Source organism: Ochotona curzoniae, unplaced genomic scaffold (genome assembly GCF_017591425.1).
Source record: "Ochotona curzoniae isolate NIBS_2020 unplaced genomic scaffold, NIBS_Ocur_1.0 scaffold_4701, whole genome shotgun sequence".
In the NCBI taxonomy this organism is placed as follows: Eukaryota; Metazoa; Chordata; class Mammalia; order Lagomorpha; family Ochotonidae; genus Ochotona; species Ochotona curzoniae.
Window position 1 is genome coordinate 79437463 of NW_024467122.1, and position 22718 is coordinate 79460180.

The window sequence follows — 22718 nt, forward strand, 5'->3', positions numbered from 1 at the left end:
CTGCCTAAAACACTCACATCCCATGTTGGAGTGTCTAGCTTTGGGTCTTTCCACCCCCGCATCCAGCTTTCTGCAGATCCAGCTTTCCGCATCCAGCTTTCTGCACCCTGGGACACAGCAGATGATGGCTGAAGTATCTGGGTCCCTGCCACCTACCTGGGTCTGGGGGGGTCCCTCTAATGTGGACCAGGATTTGAAGTGTGATGTGCACGCCGAGAAGAAATTTGGGACACAGGGGATGCACAGGTGAGACGAGCCAACGCACACTTTATTGAATTTTTCTGGGGGCCATTGATGCCAATTTTTTGCAAAGCAAGCAGGCTGGTAAAAGTTACAAGTTAACTAAACGGTAGCACAGAAGCTGCTTCTAATGACAGATCACAAGGGATTGGGGGGAACAGTCACCAGGCTCCAGAGGCTGTGTTGAGCAAACATGAGTTACAGGAATCAACACCAGCAAGCAAACAGATCTAACTAGAAAGGGAATCTTACAGAACTATGTACTCGGATAGTTCAGGCTACAATAGAGAGGTGCTAGTGACAACATCTCACACCTCCCAGGCACAAGAAGTGTCAACAAGGTGGCCTACTCTCTCAGCAGGAAGTCTGCCTCCTGTCACATTCTTAGTCTGCAGAACCTTGAGCTTGGGGTCCCTGGGACATTCAGTGGGCTGGTTCAGGGGACAAATTTCCGCAATTAATAAACCTCCACACATTTCTGGCTCCTGGCTTCAGCCTGGTCCAGCCTTAGCTGTGTGGGCATTTGGGGAGCAAACCAGCTGATGAAAGATCTCTATCTCTCCTTTCTCTCTCTCTCTCTCTCTCTCACTGCAGTGCTGCCTTTTAAATAAAAATACACATTAAGCAATCCTATCAATCTTGGCAATATTTCTAATAGTTGAGTCAACACGACAGATTTTTATAATCTCCATCTAAGCTGTCCATTCATGATATATATGTTATATATATGCACATCTATTACATATTTGCATAGATAAGATGTATTTATCCATGTGGTCTATCCATGTAGCCTGCATTTTTTTTTAAGATTTATTTATTTTTATTGCAAAGTTAGATATACAGAGAGGAGGAGAGACAGAGAGGAAGATCTTCTGTCTGATGATTCACTCCCAAGTGACTGCAACAGCTGATGCTGAGCCAATCCGAAGCCAGGAGCCAGGAACTTCTTTTGGGTCTCCCACATGGGTGTAGGGTCCCAAGGCTTTGGGCTGTCCTGGACTGCTTTCCCAGGCCATAAGCAAGGAGCTGGATCAGGGAAGTGGAGCAGCCGGGATTAGAACCGGCTCCCATATGGGATCCTGGCGTGTGCAAGGTGAGGACTTTAGCCACTAGGCCACCATGCTGGGCCCATAGCCTGCATTTTGAAGGAACAAATATAAGCACAGCATGGAGCATGGTCAGTTGAATATTTTCCTATTCTGTAAAGCCCAACTTAGTCTATGTGGATGCAGGCATCTGATTGCCCCATATCACTCACTGCGCTTGTGCCAGTACATATTGTAAGATGCCATTTTTTAGTACTTTCTTCTTTTCTTTATATTCTAGCTCAGAGTTTAATGGATGGTTGTATGGTGGAGTGTAGATAATATTTCTTGTGCATATCAGAAAAATAAAGGAGAGATATTACATGATACCTGTCTTAAAAAGTAATATTGGAAGCTGGCATTATTGTGCAGTGGGTCAAGCGGCTACTTGTGATGCTGGCATCCCTTAAGAGTCCTGGTTCAAGTCCCAGCTGTTCCACTTCCAATCCAGCTCCCTGCTAAAGGCCTGGGGAGACAGCGCAATGACCTGATTGCATTAACTGCTGACGCTCATGTTGGAGAGACCTGAATGGTGTTCTAGGCTCCTGGCTTTGAGTTGACCCAGCCCTGGTCCTTCAGGGGTCTCTCTCTGCTCTGTCTTTTTAAATAAACACCTTTGAACTTGTAGGATGACATCATGGCACAAGCATCTTGTAACCACGTGCCAGCAAGTCATCGGAGCAAACCCAGTGCTGCTGAGATAAAGCAGCAGCCTGGGGCTTTGTTGGTTTGGTTGCTTTGTTGTGGCCACTGGGGGGACAGTCTACAGTGGACTCTGTGACTTGAGCTAATTACAGGTCTGCGATGTGCATGCTGCTGCCGTTAGCTGTGAGGCTCAAGGCATGTCACCAAGTCACATGAGCTACGGTCAACGGACATTCACACTCAGGGGTCAAACCACTGAAACACAGCACGTGAGGGAAGCATTTCATCAGGTTCCCAACCCAGATGGGGAAACAGTGAAGTCTTCCTGTAGAAAATGCCCATCTACGCACTAGAGACCCCAAGCATGACCTCACTGATGGTCTTCCCCATCTGGGTTGGGAATTGGGAGTTAGGTTAGAGCTTGGACCAATGAAGAGGGTGAAGAAGCTTAGGGGATACACGTGTGGGGTTTCTAGCTCGGACAAACGCAGCCGCGGTGGCCCTATTCACCCACGGAGTCTTAAAAAATTCATTTACTCCCTCTGCAATCAGCTGAGAGCCTACAACGTGGCTCTCGCGTGGGCTGCCCACGTCACACGAGTTGGAGAAAGCGGTTCCTAAGCTGTTTATGCCCAGGAGTTCCGCTTCCCACTCCAGTTTCCCAGAGTCGCCCAGCCAGAACCTTCCCCGTGACCCCTTCAGACACCTGCAGCCACTGTGAGGGCCACGCTGCGGGCGCCGACCTCGGAGCTCGCTCTGCGGCTGCGCCGCGTAGCCCCGCCCCCTTCCCAGTCTTTGTTCCCCTCCCCGCCCCCACCCCCGGAGGTTTCTGGAGATCTCGCGGGAGTTCGGCGCCAGCTGGGGCGACTCTCGCGGTGTTTGCGCGAGACCGCTTCCTTCCTTCCTCCCAGGCCGGTCCTGTCTTCCTCACCGCTCCTCCCTCCTCGCCCGGCCTCCCCTCACCTCACCTCGCCGGCCCCCCGTACTCCCCGCCGGGGGAGAATATGGTCTCCGGCGATGGAGGCCCCCAGCGCAGGTCAGTTCCGGGCCGCGGGACTCGGGGGTGCGGGGTGGTCTGGCTGCTGCTGTTGTCCCTCGCTCCTGGCCGCCTGTGCGGTGGCCCGGCCGGCGCCCGAGGAGCTTCGGGGGTTCGGGGGTTCGGCTTCTGCTGTCGCCACCCCCACACACCCCACCCCACACCCCGGGGCCTTGCGCTGCTTGCTGCCCGCGGCCTGCGTCCGGGCCCTGGCCGGGCACTCCACCGGGGCTCGATCCCGTGCTGTCGGGGGGTTCTGTGTTCTCTGCGCCTGGGCAGCTGGGAGGAGACGGAGGGTGGGGGAGCGCTCAGGGTTGAGTTATTCCTCCCCCCCCACAACCTCCTTTATAATAAGAGGAGAGACACTGTCCCTTCTGCAAGTGGGTTGTGCTCAGCGCATTGGGGAGGGTCGTGCCCAGCCAGCCAGCCGCCGTCCGTGAATAGGCACAATAGAGCCGTGCTTTCCGACCTCGAGGCCACAACCCCCACCTCCCGGCACCCCCGGAATGTTAGGAACTGCACCCCCAGGTTATTAGGGACTACACCCTCAGAATGTTAGGAACCGCACACTTGGAATGTTAGGAACCTCACTCCTGGACTGTTAGGGACCGCACCCCCAGAATCTTAGCCACCGCAACCCCAGAATGTTAGGGACCTCACCCCTCGACTGTTAGGAACTGCACCCCTGGATTGTTGGGAACCGCATTCCCAGAATGTTAGGGACCGCAACCCCAGAATGTTAGGAACTGCACCCCCAGAATGTTAGAAACAGCACCCCTGGAATGTTATGGACTGCACCCCAAAATGTTAGGGACTGCACCTCAGAATGTTAGGAGCTGCACCCCCAGGTTGTTAGGTACCGTACTCCCAGGTTGTTAGGGGCTGCACCCCTGGAATGTTAGAAACCGCACCCCTGGAATGTTACGGACTACACTCCAGAATGTTAGGAGCCACACCCCCAAATTGTTAGAAACCGTACCCCCAGGTTGTTAGGGACTACGCCCCCTCAATGTTAGGAACCTCAAGGGACCCTGGCGGTGGAGGTGAGCGTCAGCAAGGACTGGCCTTGTAAGGGGGAGAGCAGGACAGCGCACGTGGGGAGTTTGTTCCTCCAATGTAATGAAGTCTTACCTGAGAAGAATTTTGTATGTTGTGTTTTTGTTTTTGTTTTTGTTTGGCTTTTTGGTTTTTGAATCCTGGGGAACTGGCTTCTGGATTTTTCTAATAGAATTGTAGAGTTGTCAGATTTCTCTGCCTTGCTGTCCTGAGGAAATTCTCAGGACATGTCCATCCCCAAACTCACCCCTAACTGCAGTCCTTTGAACGGTCCTTTTGCAGATACTTGAGGCATTTGAGATGAGTGATCTTGACAGATTTTTTTTTTTTTTTTTTGCTGGACAAGTGTCCCAACTTATACTGTCCAGCTGTGGTGAGCAGTAGTGAGCTGTCTGCTTAATTAAAAGAAAATAAAGCTAATTCACTACATTTCCAGTGCTAAATATTCCTGTGTGGCTAATGGCCCCCTTCCTGGACAGATACAAATGCCAGCATATCTAATTCTCTTGGTCAAAGGTGTTTTTTTTAATTTTTTTCCTTGTTTTTATTTTTGATGCTACTTTTACTTTAAATAAAATACTTGGTAGCTGTGTTACATGAGAAATTGTTGAAAATGAAAATTATTATTTTTTGTAGGATCTGCCTTTGAGTACCTTATTGAAACTTTAAGTGATGGTTCACAGAAGTTCTTCAACATCCCTAAACTCGGAGGCACCAAGTATGGTAATGTTGCTTTAGATGTTCTGGGGTTGATTTGTTTTCTGATCATTAGGATACCATTTGTGAAGGCAAGCTGAAGAAATTTTAAATTTATTTGCATCCTGTTGTAAGAGGTACACCCACGTTTATCTTTGTTGGGAAAGTTCTTCTTGGGGCAGTTTTTGTAGGAGGAAGAAGTTGGTAACTTATGGCCCAGATAGCTCATTAAGGAGTAGTTGCAGTTCTGTTCTGTTTTGTTTTCCTTTTTAAAGTTTTATTTGTTTGAAAGGCAGAGAGGCAAACACAAGGAGAGGTGGAGCTCTCATTCCCCCGATGCCTGTGGCAGCTGGGGCTGGGCGGCCAGGAGCCAAGACTTCAGTCAAGTTCTCAGTGTGTCTCCCACACGGGTGACAGGTTCCCAGCTGCTTAGGCCATCCCCTGCCGCCTGCCGGGGTGTGCGTCGGCAGGAAGGCAGAATCAGAGCAGAGCTGGGACTCCTCCGGTCAGTCTTGAACTGCTACACCCACCAGTCCTCCACAGCAGCTCACAGGGCCTGCCCTGCCACCTGACCAGTGCCCACCTGACCCCACCTGCCGTTCTCTGCATTGCAGTCAGGCACCCGCTCCCCTCTTCCAGCGCACCTGGTGGCTGTGGTCTCAGAACAGGCGGACCTCAGCTGACCTTGCCCCCTCTTCCCACCCTGGAGTCTTGATTGTACTGGAAGCAGAGTGCCTGTCTCCAGAAGGGGTTATTTTTCTGCAGAGAGAGATGCCTGCAAGCTATTGCAGCCTGTTTTAGAGGGAGCTTGTTTTTAGTCTGGCCTTTTATTCTCCTTGCATTTGTCAGTGGAATTGTTGCAGTGTTGCTGTGGTTTGTGAGTTTGACCCAACCCCTTGACCGTCTCTGCTGGATTGGGAGCAGAGTAGCCAGCACTCACCCAGCACTCCAGTACAGGATGCGGCCGTCACAAGTGGCAGCTTACTGTGCCATACCAAAATACCCCTTCATAACTTTTCCCCTCTTTTAAATATTTATTTATTTGGGGCCCATCCTGGTAGACTTGTGGCTAAATCCTTGCCTTGCATGTGTCAGGGTCCCATATGGCTGCTGGCTTGTATCCCAGCTACTCCACTTCCCTTCTAGCTCACTGCTTGTAAATCTGACTTTACGGAGAAGTAAATATTTTCTTTTCTTTTTTTAACATTTTATTTTCATTATAAAGTCAGATATACAGAGAGGAGAAGAGACAGAGAGGAAGATCTTCCGTCCGATGATTCACTCCCCAAGTGAGCGCAAAAGCTGATGCTGAGCCAATCCAAAGCCAGGAGCCAGGAACTTCTTCCAGGTCTCCCACATGGGTGCAGGATCCCAAGGCTTTGGGCCGTCCTCCACTGCTTTCCCAGGCCACAGACAGGGAGCTGGATGGGAAGTGGAGCTGCCGGGATTAGAACTGGCACACATATGGGATCCCGGCGTGTTCAAGGCGAGGACTTTAGCTGCTAGGCCACGCTGCCAGGCCCTCTTTTTTTTTTTTTAGATGTTTTTTTTTTTTTTTTTAATTGGAATGTCAGATGTACAGAGAGGAGGAGAGAGAGAGGAAGATCTTCCATCCACTGATTCACTTCCCAGGCAGCCACAGTGGCTGGAGCTGAGCTGATCCAAAGCCAGGAGCCAGGAACTTCCTCTGGGTCTCCCACGTGGGTGCAGGGTCCCAAGGCTTTGGGCCGTCCTCTGCTGCTTTCCCAGGCCACAAGCAGGGAGTTGGATGGGAAGCGGGGCTGGGGTTAGAACCAATGTAGCTGTATGGAATCCTGGCACGTACAAGGCAAGGACGTTAGCCTCTAGGCTATCATGCTGGGTCCAGGAAAGTAAGCTCTTAAAAAGACAAACAAACAAAAAAACCCAAAAACGATTTATTTATTTGAAGCCAGAGTGACAAAATTGTTAACTACTGGCTCATCCCCTAAGTGTGTTCAATAGCCAGGACTGGCTAGACCAAAGCCAGGAGTCGGGAACTCCATCTGGGGTGTTGCACATGGGTGGCAGGACCCAAGGACCTGGGCTATCACCTGTTCCTCCCAGGTACATTGGCTGGAGTACATTGGCTGGAAACTGTCGGAAGCACCTGGAGACCAGCGTGTGAACCAGGCATCGCAGTATGAGATGTGGACATCCCGTAAGGCGCTGTGACACTGCTGACCTGTGTGACTTCACAGCGTACGACTGTAGGAAACCTCAATTCTGGAGTTACTAGAGTTTTTGCAAGCCTGCAGGATAGAATGATAGGCTTGTAAGTTTAAATGCCTTGAAGACAGAAATGTGGTTTTTATTTCTGTGAGATCAGTGTTTTTTAATAGAATGTTTATTATGAGAGGCTTTTGGGGGAAATTGCCTTAGTAATTTGGTAAAAGGGGGAAAAAGTTCAGAGAGCAGACTTTATTAGAAAGGAGCAGCTTGGGTTCAGAGTGCTTTGTTGAGCTTGTTGCCTTTTTGGAGAGACCAGGGCGAGTGGCCTCTTGGGCTTTTGCACAGGAGGAGAAGTGGCTTTGGCAGTCAACAGGGTTCAGGGCCACCGTCTTTTCCACCTCTTGCGGAGGCATGCCCACTGGAGAATCATGAGTAATAATTACTCATCACTTTATTGGTTGAGTAATTAATGAAGGAAGGTTTATATTGGGGGGACGGAAAGACCGTTAAGGAGCACGGATGTTAACTGTAACAGGAGTGCCTCCAGCTGCAAGGAATTAGAAGCATCCTGCATGGTGGCTTTAACATGCTCACAGGAAGTTGTTTTTCTGATAAAGCAAGAAGTCTGGAAGTGGTCAGACTGGGTCTGTGGAGTGCTGTCATGCCCGGAATCCAGCTTCCCCTTTCCATTTGGCTTGTCTGTCTGTCTCTCTCACTTTTTTAAAAAAAGTTTATTTACTTATTTGAAAGGCAGAGTTAATAGAGGAAGATCTTCCATCTCCTGGTTGACACCTCAAATGGCTGCAACAGCGGGAGCTGAAGAGTCAGTCTGAAGCCGTGAACCTGGGACTGTATCCAGGTCTCGCATGTGGATGCACTTGGGCCGCCTTCTGCTGCTTTCCCACGTGCATTAGCAGGGAGCTGGATTGGAAGTGGAGCAGCCAAGATTTGAACCCATGTGCTATGCTGGCATTACAGCAGAGGTGTAATGTGCTACACAACACCTCCAGGCATTGTCCTTGTTCTGAGGAGCTGCAAGGCGGAACAAAAAGAAAAGTCCTCCCAGAGGTATTTCTGTATGTGGCCAAAATGTGAGGAGCCACTCTTAGCTTAAGGAAACCCCAATTAAGAAGAGGCAAGGGCAAAGAGAAGTGTCTGTGCCCTGCTGGTGAGCGAGCCAGCCGGGGCAGCTTGCCTGGTTAAGCCCCTGCACTTTGTTGCTGCCCTTATCTACAGAGTGCAAGGCAAGGGTTTTGGTTGCTGCTTCTCACTACCGCTTCTCTCTCTGCTTCCCAGGATCTGCACTCGGCTACCTTGGTAGACGCAGGCACACAGTCACTTGTTGGTGTTTTGCTCTTTGGCAATCCCGCTGCCAGGGTGGTTCTGGATACCCAGGCTACTGATTAGAAACTGAGAACCTGGGAGTGACTCGCTGAAGCAGGTCTGCATGTGGAAGTACACCTGCTTGCAGGAAGGGGAGACCTCACCATGGGCTGGTGTAGACAGAGACTGCGGAGACTTGAAATGTGTCGGATAGGGGCATGATGGCAGCCAGGCGGCACTGGGGACTTGAGTGCACCTGTGAGTGAAGAGGTCGAATGTGGAGGCCTGGCCTGGTGGGAAGGAAGTGTTGGTTTCAGACTGGGCCCTTCATCGTGGGTCCTCTCACGCACACTTTCTTGTTCACTTCTCGACTGCTCGCTTTTGTAGTCGCTGAACCACTCAGTGTTAAAATAGAGCCAGGGCTTGGTGTGCAGATTCTACCTGGTAGTCGGAAAGACAATCTGGATGTAAGTTACTAAGGAGCTTGTCTTGTTTGTAAGAATCACAAAAGGTCAGTAGCATCACAGACGCCAGAATGCCTCATTTTTATTTGTATATACAAATGCACATAGATGCACTTGCAGCAGAAATGTAGCGCATGTTGTTTGTAGCCTTTCTTCCCATGTACTGTATCATGCGCATCTTTCCATGTCACTAAATACGGGTATCCCTTGCTATCAGCCTCTGCTTGGTTTCTGAGCAAGGGCGGGCGTGTGCTCCGGTGGAAAGGGACACCGTGCTGCTGGGCAGTGGCTCATGGCTGCATGGCGTTGTTGGCAGGAATGCGTCATGGCTTAGTTACCAGACCTGTGAACAGTGAGGTGATCTTATTTGTAAATAAAGCAACTATATATGTGAGGATATTTTTGGTTTAAGTTCATGATTATAAAATTGTGGGATTGAAAGTGTGCTGTCCCTACTACCTCCATCACACTTTCTTTCTCTCTTTAATTTTATTTTTATTTTTTCTGTATTATTACTTAGAGACATAGCAAGCTTGCTTCCCCGGGGTTTACTCCCCAGATGTTCCTAGTGGCTGGGGATGTGCCAGGAGCCAGGAGCTCTGTGCTGGGGATCCAGTTACCTGAGCCATCGCTGCCATCTCCCTGGGCCTGTGTAGATGGGCATTGAGCTGAACCCTGGGAGCTGAGCTTCAGATTTTGGTGAGAAAAAATTTTTAAATCAATACCTATGAGAAGTCTTCAAACACTTTGTGAAAATGCATAGTATGAGAAAATGTGCATAGTTTTGAAAAGTTTTTGAGCCAAAATCAGCTTAGCTTTTTTCTGTGAAGAGATCTTTTCACCTTTAATTTTTGCTTATTTATTTTCTTCTTACTTGAAAGAGAACTACAGACAGGGAGCTCTTCCATGTGCTGATTCACGTGACAGCTGTCATGATGGCCAGAACTGGACCAGGGTTTGAAACGATGTGTCCAGAATTCAGTCGTGGACCTGGCATGATAAGCTAGTGGCTGAATCCTCACCTTGCAACTTCCAGGATCCCATTTGGGCACCGTTTTGTGTCCTGGCTGCCATACTTCCCATCCAGCTCCCTGCTTGTGGCCTAGGAAAGCAGCGGAGGATGGCCTAAAGACCTGGGACCTGTACCCATGTGGGAGACCTAGAAAAGCTCCTGGCTCCTGGCTTTGGAGCGGCTTAACTCCGGCCGTTGTGTCCACTTGGGGAGTGAAACAATGAATGGTTCCAATAAAAATAAATAAATCTTAAAAAAAATTTGGTTGTCATCTTTCGCATGCGTTGCATGGACCCATGTATTAAATTATCTGCTGCCTTTCAGGGTGCATATTAGCAGGAAGTTGGGAGCTGGTGCCGTGGCCTGTGGTGCTGACATCCCATAGGGGTTCCAGTTCCACTTCCGGTCCGGCTCCCTGCCAGTGTGCCTGAGAAAGGAGTGGAGGATGGATGGTCTAAGTTCTCGGACTTTTGCACCCACATAGGAGCCTGGGAAGAAGCTCCTGGCCTTGCACCTGTCCAGCTACAGCTGTTGTGGTCATTTGAGAAGTGAACCAGCAGATGGCAGTCCTGTGTCTGTGTCGCTCCTTCTCTCTCTAACTCTGCTTTTCAAATAAAAATGAATAAATTTTAAAAGCAGACAGGAGCCAGTGCAATAGCTCAGTTGGCTCATGTTCAGCCTGCAAGCATTGACATCTCATGTGGGCACCAGTTCATGTCCTGACTGCTCCACTTCCCATCCATCTCCCTGCTTGTATCCTGGGAAAGCAGCAGAGGATGCCTCAAGTGTTTGGGACCCTGCACCTGTGAGGGAGACCCGGAAGAAGCAGTCATTTGAGGAGTGAATCAGTGGGTGGAAGATCTTTCTCTTTCTCTCCTTCTCTTTAAGTCTGTGTTTCCAGTAAAAATAAATAAATCTTTAAAAAACAAATAGGAAGCTGTATTGGAAATAAAGCAGCAGGGACATCAACCAGGCATTCTGTATAGGATGTGGGCATCTTTTCTTCTTCTTCTTCTTCTTTTTTTTTAAGTTTATTTTTTTTGGAAAGTCAGATAGGTAGGTAGGAGAGATAAAGATCTTCAGTCCACTGATTCATTCCCCAAGTGGCTGCAATGGCCAGAGCTGAGCTGTGATGTGAAGCCAGGATCTTCTGGGTCTCCTAGGCAGGTCCCAAGGCTTTGGGCCGTCCTCGACTGCTTTCCCAGGCTACAACCAGGGAGCTGGGTGGGAAGTGGGGCAGCCAGGACACGAACCAGCGCCTATATGGGAACTGAAAGTACAGCATCTGGGAGTTGAACTAGGGCTCACACAGAATGCCGCTATGCCACAATGCCAGCCCCAGCAGTCTTCCTAGGACAGGTAGCTCGTCTCTCTCTGGGTCTCTGGTCTTGAGCAGGGCTTTCAGGTTTGCCCTGCAGCCACTGTCTGTTGCTCACGTTGGCTCTAGCCCCCTCTTCCCAGGATGGACTCCTAGGAGCGCCGACTCTGGATGGGCAGGCCTCGTGCTCCAGGCCGCCAGTCAGGCTGTGGTTCTTCTGTCTTAGTGTTATCTGGAGCTTGCTAGCTGATTGTTCCTGTTGATACTCCTCATGGAGTGATTTTATGTGTTTAAACTTGGAATTTTCCCTTTTGATAAAAATACAGAACTTTTTTTTTTGAAAGATTTATTTATTTTTATTTCAAAGTCAGATGTACAGAGAGGAGGAGAGACAGAGAGGAAGATCTTCCGTCCAATGATTCACTCCCCAAGTGAGCACAACAGCTGGTACTGCGCCGATCCAAAGCCGGGAGCCAGGAACCTCTTCTGGGTCTCCCATGTGGGTGCAGGGTTCCACGGTTTTGGGCCGTCCTCGACTGCTTTCCCAGGCCACAAGCAGGGAGCTAGATGGGAAGTGGAGCTGCTGGGATTAGAACTGGCACTCATATGGGATCCCGGTGCGTTCAAGGTGAGGACTTTAGCTGCTAGGCCACGCTGCCGGGCCCAGAACTTTTTTTTTACTAAAGTACATTGCTTTTTTGGTAAGCAGGGAAGATTTTTTTTTTTTTTACTGTTTTTGTTTTAAAAATAATTATTTGTATTTGAAAGAGTTATAGAGGGAGAAGGAGAGACGGAGAAAGAAATTATTCATTCACTGGTTCATTCCCCAAGTGATTGCAGTGGCTGGAACTGGGCTGGTCCAGAGCTAGGATCTGGGTCCTGGCAAATTCTTTGGGATTTCCCATGTGGGTTTGGGGCCTAAGGACTTGGACCCTCCTCCACTGCTTTCCCAAGCCTTAAGCAGGAAGCTGGATTGGATATGGAGCTGTTGGGACTCAAACCATTATCCATATGAGATACTGGAACCACAGGCCCTGGCCCCAGTCCTGGAAGATATGTATGTATGTATGTATATAGAGAAAAATGAGAATATAAGCTTAAGTAATATGCCCAAGGTTAAGACATTAAAAATTATTTTTATTGGAAAGGCAGATTTACAGAGAGATGGAGAAACAGAAGGATCTTCCATCCACTGGTTCCCTCTTCAGATGACCTCAGTGAGTGGAGCTGAGCTAATCTGAAGCCAGGAGCCTGGAGCTTCTTCCAGGTCTCCCATGTGAGTGCAGGGTCCCAAGGTTTTGGACCGTCCTCAACTGCTTTCCCAGGCCACAAGCAGGGAGCTGGATGGGAAATGGAGCAGCCAAGACACAAACCAGTACCCATATGAGATGCTAACACCTGCAGGTGGAGGATTAGCTAATTGAGTCAATGCGCCACCCCTAAGACATACCTTTGAAGTGAAGAAATAGTCTTAAATCTGTCTTCTGTTTTTAACCCCACTGCCCTGCCATACTCTTCTATTTCCCAGCTTATTGACAATAATAAAGCCCTTGGTATTTATTTAGTATTTATTATATCCAGTTCTAAGTACTGGTATTGTCTACCTGACCTAGATCCTACTGCTGAGTACTAGTAACTAGTGGAAGAGAAATGGGAACAGAGATTGATTTCACAGCCCCTGCTTGTTAAAGCCTGTCCGTGCAGTGGTTGCAAGCTGGTGCCTGCAGAGCCAGAGGAAGCACGAGCGAGTGGAGGGCCTGGTGGGGGTTGTGGGATGGTGGCGGTGAGGACACATGCTCTCTCCAAAAGAGGAGTGCTGCATTCCTTTCTCAAGTTGCACAGAGCACCCACCATTAGGCACCCGGTGCTTCTGGACAGGCAGTGGGCACGTCTGTCTGGGCCCCAGAGGGAGGCATTGTCTTCCCCAAAGGCTGGGACGAAGGAATGCGTTGCGTCTGTTCTCAGGTCACACAGAAATGGGAGATGGGAGACAGGGGATATTGCTTTCCAAATGCTGTGGAAGCCAGGAGAGCCTGTTTCAGGAAGGCCACTGTTGGAGGGGATAGCTAGCCTCTGTTGGTTGGAGAATAGGGGGTTGCTTAGGGGCTGACCCCAGGGTGATTGCTGAGGGCAAGTTGAGGTAGGAATGTTGTAGGGTGTCGGGGAAGTACACAGTTAAGAGAAACCAAGGGACGGTGTTGGGCGAACAGTGAAGACCCCACATACATTCTGTGGGTGTGTTGGTACCAGCTGCCCTGTTTCAGAGTTTGTGTCTTTCTCTTCCTTTACACACTACCAACACTAAAGCCACAGAGAACTACACGAGGACTAGAGTGGATGTGCGAGGAAAGACAGATCGCAAATGTTAGGCAGCAGTGGAGAGATGGGAACCTCACACATTGGTGGTAGGAGTGTAGAATGGGCTGAGGAAATGGTTTGAGTCCTGTCTGCTCTACTTCTGATGTAGCTCTCAGCAATGGCCTGGAAGAAGCAGTGGAGGACAGTTCAGGTTTTGGGCCTCTGCACCCTGTGAGAGATGGAAGAAGCTCCTGACTTTGGGTCAGCTCATCTCTGGCTGTTGCGGACATTTGGGGAATGAACCAGCGGAAAGAAGACCTCATTGTCTCTCATCCTGTTTTGTAAAATAGCTCTTTAATATAAGAAAAAAATATATATATGTATATGTAAAATGGTGCCAATTTGAAAAACAGGCAGTTTCCTTTTTTCCAAAAGATTTATTTGAAATCTTCTATCTGCTGGTACACTCCCCAAATGACCACAGTGGTCATGTGAAGTTGGGAGCCAGAAGCTTCTTCTGGGTTCCCATGTGGGTGCAGGGGCCCAAGAATTTATTCTCTCCTCCACTACTTTGCCAGGCCATAAACGGAGAACTGGATCAGAAATGGAGCAACCAGGGTATGAATTGATACCCGTGTGGAATACCACGTCACTGCACTGGCCACAATAGGCAGTTTCTTACTGAACATAGATTTACCATATTACTCAAACAAATGAAAACATGTGGAAATCACCACAAAGAGCTGCACACAGGTACCTTCGCAGCATCATTCAAAATAGCTGAAATTGGAAGCAACCTGAATGTACTCCAGAGGGTAACTGGAGAGGCAGAATGTGGCACACCATGGCAGACTGCTGAGCGATAAAGAGAAGCTAGCTGTGGAGAGGCTGCGGAGCGTGCTCAGTGGGAAGAGCCCCTCGCACGGAGACTTCATCATGTGACACCGTCAGATGTCCAGGAGGGGCAGGAGTCAGCAGAAAGGGGCACGAGCGTTGTCTGTGGGTGACAAGAATGTTCTCAAACTGGTTGCGTAACTCAGCTAACTAAACTACCGTTCACTAAATTATACACTTGGAAGGGGTGAGTTATAAGATAAGCAAAATGTTATACAGTTTTTTTTTTTTTTAAGGAAGAACTGTTTTTTGTTTTTGTTTTTTAATGAACAGCAGGATCAGGGTTTTCTCAGGCAATTAGGGTGAAAAACTAGATGGGGGAGAGATTAAACCGTGTGGAGACTGCGTTAAGTAGGGAATGTGTGGAAGGCGGGTGAGGGAGAAAGTAAGTGGCTGTGGTAAGAAGGACCTGGACGGTAAGGTGGGCATCAGAGAGCTCTGGAAGGGGGGCGGAGCCTGATACATGCCAGTGGAGTGGGAGCATGACGCTGCTGAGGCCGAGCTGTGAGCCAGAGGGAGAAAGGAGCTGCTGTGCCGAAATAGCGGAACAAACCGAGTGCCCTGGCCCGCTTTCCACACTGGCCAGCCTGCCGTCTAACCTGTCAGTCCTCCAGTATTTGTGGGTCTGCTTTAGGGACTAAATGAGATAATGTATGTAAAACACCTCCAAGTCAGGAACCCAGTGCTCTGTCTGGATTGCCCATCTGGGTGACAAGAATCCAGGTGCCTAGGCCATCTTCACTGCCTTCCCAGGTGTGTCCACAGGGAGTTAGAGTGGCAGGGAAGATGGCAGTCCAACGTGGGCTGCTGGCCTGTGTTCTCAATTTCTAATGCTCCTGAAAAATCCTAGAACATTTCAGTTCTTCCTTTTTGTGTCAGGCACTTAAGTTTCAGTTCCTGCTACCCTGCTGTGCTCACTCCATTAGCATTTGTCTATGTACTTTCTATTTCTCCCAAAGTTTTCCTGGTTTTGCATCTGCTTGTGGGTTTATAATGTCATCACAGTGGGATTCAGGAGGTAGTAGAGATAAGTGCTGATATTTATCATGTTTAACTAGAAATCTAATGAAATTCTTAAAAAAAAAAATCTGTTTTTTTTCCAGAATAATTAACCAGATTAAAAGATTAACCTTGTGCATTACCATCTCTGTTAATTCTTTCTGTCTTATTATTTCCATGTATTAATTAGATATTTTTTCTCCTGGGGGGGCAACCTGGGCATGTGACTCGGGCATCCTGTATGAACTCTGGTTCAAGTCCTTGCTGCTCCATTTCTACTCCAGCTCGCTGCCGGTAGGCTTGGGACAGCAGTGGAGGATGACGTGAGGGCTTGGGCCCTCTACACCCACCTGGGAGACCCTATTGAAGTTCCTGGCTCCTGACTTTGACCTGATCCAACCTTAGCTGTTTGGCACATTTTGGGGGGTAAACCAGTTAATAGAAGACTGTTGTTCTCTGTCTCAGTCTCTCAGTGAGTATGCATCCAAATGCCTTTCAGATAAATAAATCTTCAAAACAGAACAGGTCATCCCTTGTGCTTCCCCTTGATGTGCGCACTTTAATAATGTTTGAGATTGAGTTGAGGATGGTGCCTGTTGTGGATCGTAATTTGTCTCATTGTATGTGTCCTAGATAGATCACATCTCAGGTAGGTGGCTGGCATTCATTCCCATTTTTGAATGAGAAAGGGCATCAACTTACTTTGCAAAGACCATACCTGCTGTGTACAGCCACAGGCTTTTGGTCTAGTGTTTCTGATTCTGTAGTCTAGTGGACCCCCTGCTGGAGAGCATTGGTGGTCTTCCGTGGGGCCAGAGAGCAGGTGGGCGCTGCAAACTTTACAGTTTTGCTGGGCACCAGCTGAACCCAACACTGTTGTTGAAGGTTTCTGTTTTAATTTACATATACATACATATATATATGATGATTACATGGTTGATCAAGGTGTAAGAAATTGAGGCTCAAGGAAAAGTAGGTGTGGTCATTGTTTCCAAGCTTTCCTTTTCTTTTTCCTGTCTCTGGGGGGAGAGAGGAGACCAGGGGAGAAGCCACACCCAGCCTTCCAATTGCCCCAATACCCAGGGATGGGGAACAGCCACCCAGCATCAACCCAGGGTCCTGATGTGTCATAAGCTCCAAGGGTTCTACCCAGATGGTTTTGATAGTACTAGAATGTTGTCGATCTCGCTCATCCAAGGATGAGGGAACACTTTCAATGCCCATTGACTGACATAGTTCACCTTAGAGTCTCCATTCACCCAGATGTTTGCTGTCATATTTGGGCTGGGGCAGTTGTTCAATCTGTTCTGTTCTCCTTTGTTTGCTGTGGTAACAGATGTCTTCTGGAGGCCTGAGTGGGCTGCCATATCCTCTGTGTGGATCTGGGCCAGCCATCCACTACACCGTCTTTTCCACAGAGGAGGAGCAGTTCTCATAGGTGGGCCGAAGTACTGGGCCAGGTGACCCAGGCCCCACTGGACAAACCTCCCTACCCCTGGCCCCCAGGGCTCACGGACCTGGTACCCACCACACAGGTGGGCTCACAGACCCAGGGCAGGCAAACTGGGGTTCCTGCACTTACTGCCCCCAGGGCTCAGGGTCCCAGCACCTACCGCTCCCAGACAGCCATGGCTTGCCTCACCTCAGCATTGACTTTTCCTTTTTGAAAAAGGCCATCACGCTTTCTCATACATTCCTTCTCTGCTGACCACATCCAAGGAAGTCCATGTTACCTTTTGCTGAATCCTGCTCCCTTCCCTTGTGGTGCCTGCTAATGTTTGTAAACTTTAGCTTATGTCTTTCCTGCTCATTCTTGTAAATATTGTTATATGTATGTCTATATGAATGAAAGGACTGAAAAAAAGGCAGTGTTGTTATTGTATTTAACCAAAGAATTTCTTAATATAAAACCTATTCCAATTATTAATTTCTCTGTCTCAAAAATACAATTATTGGGTGTGTTCAGCCACGTATAGCATTTGTTTTATGTCTGAGGTCTCTTAATCTCTTCCCCCACTCCTTTCCATGATGTTTCATGTTGAAGAGGCAGGATGCTGTGTCCTGCAGCACCTTTTGCATCCTGCAGGGTGCTTCTCTGGTTTCACTTTACTGTTCCACTGTCTCCTTTGTCCTGGTCATTGAAAGGTAAAGCTCGAGGTTTGATTAGATTCTGGTCACTTATACAACTTGTGTACAGAATTTATTTACTTTTGCAAGAATGTGGTTTGATTCAAGGGTGAGGAATGTATGTGGCCCTCCCAAGGCAACTGCAGGTGGGATTCAGAAGTCAATGAATCTACAGCAGGTTAGAAGTGAGTTGGCTAATTTGTAGGGCCTGTGAATGATGTCATCTGTGTCCCGACTTCTGCTGTGGTTTTATCAGGAGACAGATGGAACAAATGGAGTATATGAAGTCTCACTGTAGGATGGTGAGTGAGTGCTTGTTCTCAGCCTGATAGCCACCTCACGTATCCCCATGATGATCATTGTCTAGAGCCATCGTTGCGCACTGGTGATTTTTCTAATGGTATCATCTAAGTTTGTTAGCTGTGGCTCTTCTATAACAAAGAGCTTTGAGGTACTTGGTGACCCTGAAGCAGGAGAATAATGATTGATGTTTTTTCTCTGTCACTTTTCAGAGTAATGAGTTGATGCACTAGCAACTTCATTGGTGATCATTGAAGGGGTTAAGAGTCATTATGAACCAAGGGCTATTTATGCATTTCATTGGTTTCAGTGAATTACAGTCATTATTCACTTTGATGCTTGGATTGATCCATTAGTGTTCCCATTAGTCTTTGGTTTCTGACACAGGATGTTCTGGGCTCATTTTGTGTATCACCTTAGCATGACATAGACAGGTCATTTCTCCCTCAAGAGAGGGAGTTTTTTGACCTTTTTAGATGAGAAATACTATTTGCAAACAGTAATCAGATTTGTCGAGTTTGTTATTGTTCTGAGTATCTTCAGCAGATGGAGCTAGGAAATACTTGTGTTTTTAGAAAGAGAAAAACAGATCATGAGTTCATACCCATATTTTCAATTGAATGTTAGGGTTTTTAGCTTAGCTACTCTGGTTTGTACATATATGTCATTACTGAAGAAAACCATAGTAACAAAAATAACAAAAGTGTTTATTTGCTTTCTTATGATACATATCACATGAATAGTGCTAGAGTCCAAATATAATTGTTTTCACTGTGATTTTTTTTTTAGTTTATATATCACTAAGGAGATATATAAGACACATGCTGAGTTCCTCAGGCCAGCCTTGCATTGTTCTTGGGAAAAAATACTATATACTATTTTTATAATTGTTAATATGTATTTTAAGTTTATTTTGCTGACTCTATGCCAACAGCTTCTTCTGGATCTCCCACGTGGGTGCAGGGTCCCAAGGCTCTGAATCTCCCTCTGCTGCTTTCCTAGGCCACAAGCTGTGAGCTGGATGGGAAGTGGAGAAGCCAGGACACAAACCAGTGCCCATATGGGATCCCATCACTTGCAGACAGAGGATTAGTGTGCTGTGGCTCTGTGTTGCCCCTTTACCTTTATTAAGGAATGGTAGTCTGCTGTAAACATGGCTTAGACTGCTTTTGTGCTTTAGGACATATACTGGTTATTGTAACTGATCCTTGTCAGTCTATGAAACCTTTTTATTCCTTCAAGGGCTGCAGAGTAATCCATTGTGTGAACTACTGCAATTTATTCACTCGGGCGTGTGTGTGTGTGTGTGTTTTAATCAGGGAAGGAAGGAAACACTGACAAAATCTGATGTGAGAATTTAACTTAAAATTTGTAAAACTTTTTCTCCTTGACAGCCACTCCCATTGGAAAGAGTGAGTTGGGATGGGGGCAGACCAGACCAGTCAGGACTGCAACACTTGTGGGCCTCATGTGAGCTAGATCAGGGAAAAGCCAGGCCTGGCTAACTGTTCCTACTGGTGCATGCATAAATCAGAGTGGGTGAGAGTTGGTTGGGTTTTGCTGCAGCATCAGCTGGCAGATGGTGGCACTGGAGGCTAATTCTGTCAAGTTAAACTGCAGAACCACCTGGAGAGTGCAAGATCCGGGAGTGGGAGTGGCCTAGGAGAGAAATTGTGGGCACCTCCCTCTTGGATTACCTCTGTCACTGGAGAGCATGGAAACCAGGACAGGGGCATGGGTGGCTAGACAGAAAGGCACCTGCCAGTATGTGTGTGGACTACATAGTAGGGCAGGTTGGGTTGAACTAGGCTTCAGTGCCCATTGACATGTATGAGAGCTAAATGGGATGTGGGACAGACTGAAGAAGTCTGCGGTACATACTGGCATGCATGGGAACCAGGAAAGGGGCAGGTCTGGTGGGGGTTATGGGGAGTCACCCCGACTAGGCTGCAGTTCCCACTGGTTTGCGTGAGGGCTGAATATGAAGTAGGCAGGATCAGGCTGAACTACAACACCCATTGGTTCGCGTGAAAGACAGGGCTGGAAACAGAACAGACCCAGCAAATGTGCATAAGCTGATTGGGGTGATGGACTGTGCCAGACCCCGTACTGGCAAGCACACACAAGAATCAGGTCTGGGATCACCTCAGATGAAGTATCTTTGGGAATCCCTCCAACTGAACTGCTGATCTCAGAATCCCCAGTCATGAAGAAACTATGTCAGCCAGTGGATTCTGAATAGATTGCATCATGCATGCAGTGGTAAGATTGGCAGCAATTCAGAACAGTTTGAACTATCAAAACTGCTTGAGCAGGACCCTCGGAGCGAGCCCCACATCGGGGACCTGAGATGGGTGGGAGGCTGGGTGAGGCTTCTTCCTTTGTTTCTCCCCTGACCCCAGATACAGGGGGAAAAATGATGATATTAGTGTGGAAACAATGGTCTTACCTAGTTTCCTGTATCCCCTGACCCTTTGTACCATAATCAGTTATGTAAGATTATCAAAATAAAAAATTATTAGAATTAAAAAAGGAAAAAAATCTCTTTCTCCTTTATACTCTTCAACTTGTAATTGAGAGTGAATAATTTTTTCTGAAATGAATTCTAATCACCGAAACAACCTGATTTGAGTTTACACCATATAACCTTTTTTCCTCCCACGCTCGGAGGTTTGTTACTGTACTTTTTCGTCTTCTGTGTCTGATGTCAGGTGTGTATTTGTCTTGATCATAGGCTGATAGGCTCTCATCAGGGCATCCCTTATGTGGAGATTTTCTTCTCTGCTTTTTGTGTGACCTTGGGCTTATGTGTAATACAGTTGAAGTTACATGATGTTAACATTGAGTGGTGTCATACTTCGGATTTACTCGTCTGAGCAGTAAATTTTTAAAATTGAAACTGCACTTTTTTTTCTTTTTACTCTTGTGATTTGGGGGATCTGTAGATCTGACTATTCCATTGTTAATGATCGTTTTTTCTCTTGAATTAGATGTTCTGCCTTACTCAATACGGGTCCTTTTGGAAGCTGCTGTACGAAATTGTGATGGCTTCTTAATGAAGAAAGAAGATGTTATGAACATTTTAGACTGGAAAACCAAACAAAGCAATGTTGAAGTGCCCTTCTTCCCTGCTCGTGTTCTCCTTCAAGATTTTACGTAAGTTGTAGTTTTATTTTGCCTAGTAAGTTTTCAGTGTTCCCTTCTTAAAAATTGGACTCCCTTGATGGGTGTTTGTTTTTCAATTGTGAAGGTTGGTTTATGCATTTTAAAGATTTCCCTTTCTAAGATGAAACAATTTCAACAAAAGCTAGAGATCTCTGAAACCATTTATTCATATGCTCTGTTTGCTTGATTACCTGCTTGTTATCTCTACATTACTGGAAGGTTTCTCACGTTACATGTCCCCAGTAATTGACTTCTTGTTTGCCTACCTGATGTCACCTGTTCAGTCTTTGTCCTGGTAAATGGCACCATAACCTCCCATTGGTTTGTGCCAAAAATCTAGGAGTTAGGCTTGTTTCTTTTTTTGCTTAATGGCCTATATTTTGTCAGCACTACCTAGTGAAATACATATGTGTCCCAATGTTTGCTTGTTTGTTTCTTTCTTTCTTTTCTTCTTTTTATTTACTTTTATTGGAAAGATATACAGAGAGCAGGAGAGACAGAGAGGAAGATCTTCTGTCCATTGATTCACTCCCCCAAGCAACCTCAGTGGCCAGAGCTCAGCAGATCTGGAGTGTTCTCTGGGTCTCTCACGGGGGTGCAGGATCCCAAGGAATTGGGCCGTCCTCAACTGCTTTCCCAGGCCACAAGCAGAGAGCTGGATGGAAGTGGGGCTGCCAGGATTAGAACCGGCACCCATATGGGGTCCCAGCATGTTTAAGGTGAAGGCTTTAGTTGCTATGCTACTGTGCTGGGCCCCCAGTGTTTCTTATCTCTACCATTGTCACCCCAGTTCTAACCACCTCTCTCTTACCTGGGTTATAGCTGTAGTGGCCTCTTAACTTGTATTCTTGCTTGCATGCTTGCAGTTCATGATCTGCTCATATCTATGCAGTAGCTGGAGAGACTTGGTTATTTAATCAGATTATATCATTCTTCCATGCACCAGTTGACTTCTGCCAGACTTAGAATAAAACCGCAAGTGTTTGCAGTAGCCTGCAGGACTGCCTGGTCTGGATGTCCTGGGATTACTGATCAGAAGAGTTCACGCTGGGCTCAGTTTGAAGGGGTCCCAGAAGTTAGCTAAGCATAGCCTTGCCCTGCCCGCCCGAATCTGACTCTGTGTGCCTGCTCTGTGTCCCACCATCATAGCCCTGAGAGGCTGTTCTGTGAGCCTGGCATCGCTGTGCCTTTCCTTCCAATGCCGTTAGAGCCTGAGCCCTGTGTTACTGGGCCTTATACCACTGGTGCATAGCTCAGTGAAGACATTTGGTAAATACTTGTTACAAAACAAACGTGTATGCTGTTTGTTTTTTGTCAACGTAATATGATAGGGAATTGAAGCCATAATTAGGATTTGATTTTTTTTTTTTTTTTGTCTTCTGTAGTGGAATACCAGCTCTGGTGGACCTTGCTGCTATGAGGGAGGCGGTGAAGGCGCTCGGAGGCGACCCTAACAAAGTCCATCCTGCCTGTCCAACTGATCTCACAGTTGACCATTCGTTACAGATCGACTTCAGTAAATGGTACGGCCTGACTGTCCTCCACGTTAACTGCAAGTGTACAGTGTAGAGGGCATTTGTGTCAGAGAAGAATATGCTGCATTTAGTGTTGGCCATCATATAAACGAAAAAAAAAATCAATGAATTAACCAGGGTGTTTTTGTTTTGTTTTGTTTTGTTTTGTTTTGCAGATTTTGAGTTTAAAGTTGTTTTCCTTTTGGATATTTTTGCTGCCATTTATAAACTTTTTGGAGTGATTATCTGAATTCAGTTTTGTTTCCTTTTTGTTTTTTTGATCTACTTACCTTTCAGAGGATTAATATTAGAATTCTAGAATTAGAATGTTTTTAATTCATTGTTGATTAAAAACA

General features: G+C 47.2%; 1 protein-coding gene across 1 annotated transcript in view; it reads left to right on the forward strand.

The window, feature by feature from the left end:
* Positions 1-2888: 2888 nt before the first annotated feature.
* The window catches only part of IREB2 (iron responsive element binding protein 2), a 46631-nt gene continuing 26801 nt past the window's right edge, over positions 2889-22718 (forward strand). The window contains exons 1-4 of the mRNA XM_040968335.1: positions 2889-3006; positions 4699-4785; positions 20674-20839; positions 22234-22371. Coding sequence (XP_040824269.1) covers positions 2988-3006; positions 4699-4785; positions 20674-20839; positions 22234-22371 — 410 coding nt within the window. The 5' untranslated portion in view covers positions 2889-2987. The remainder of the gene's footprint in view (positions 3007-4698; positions 4786-20673; positions 20840-22233; positions 22372-22718) is intronic.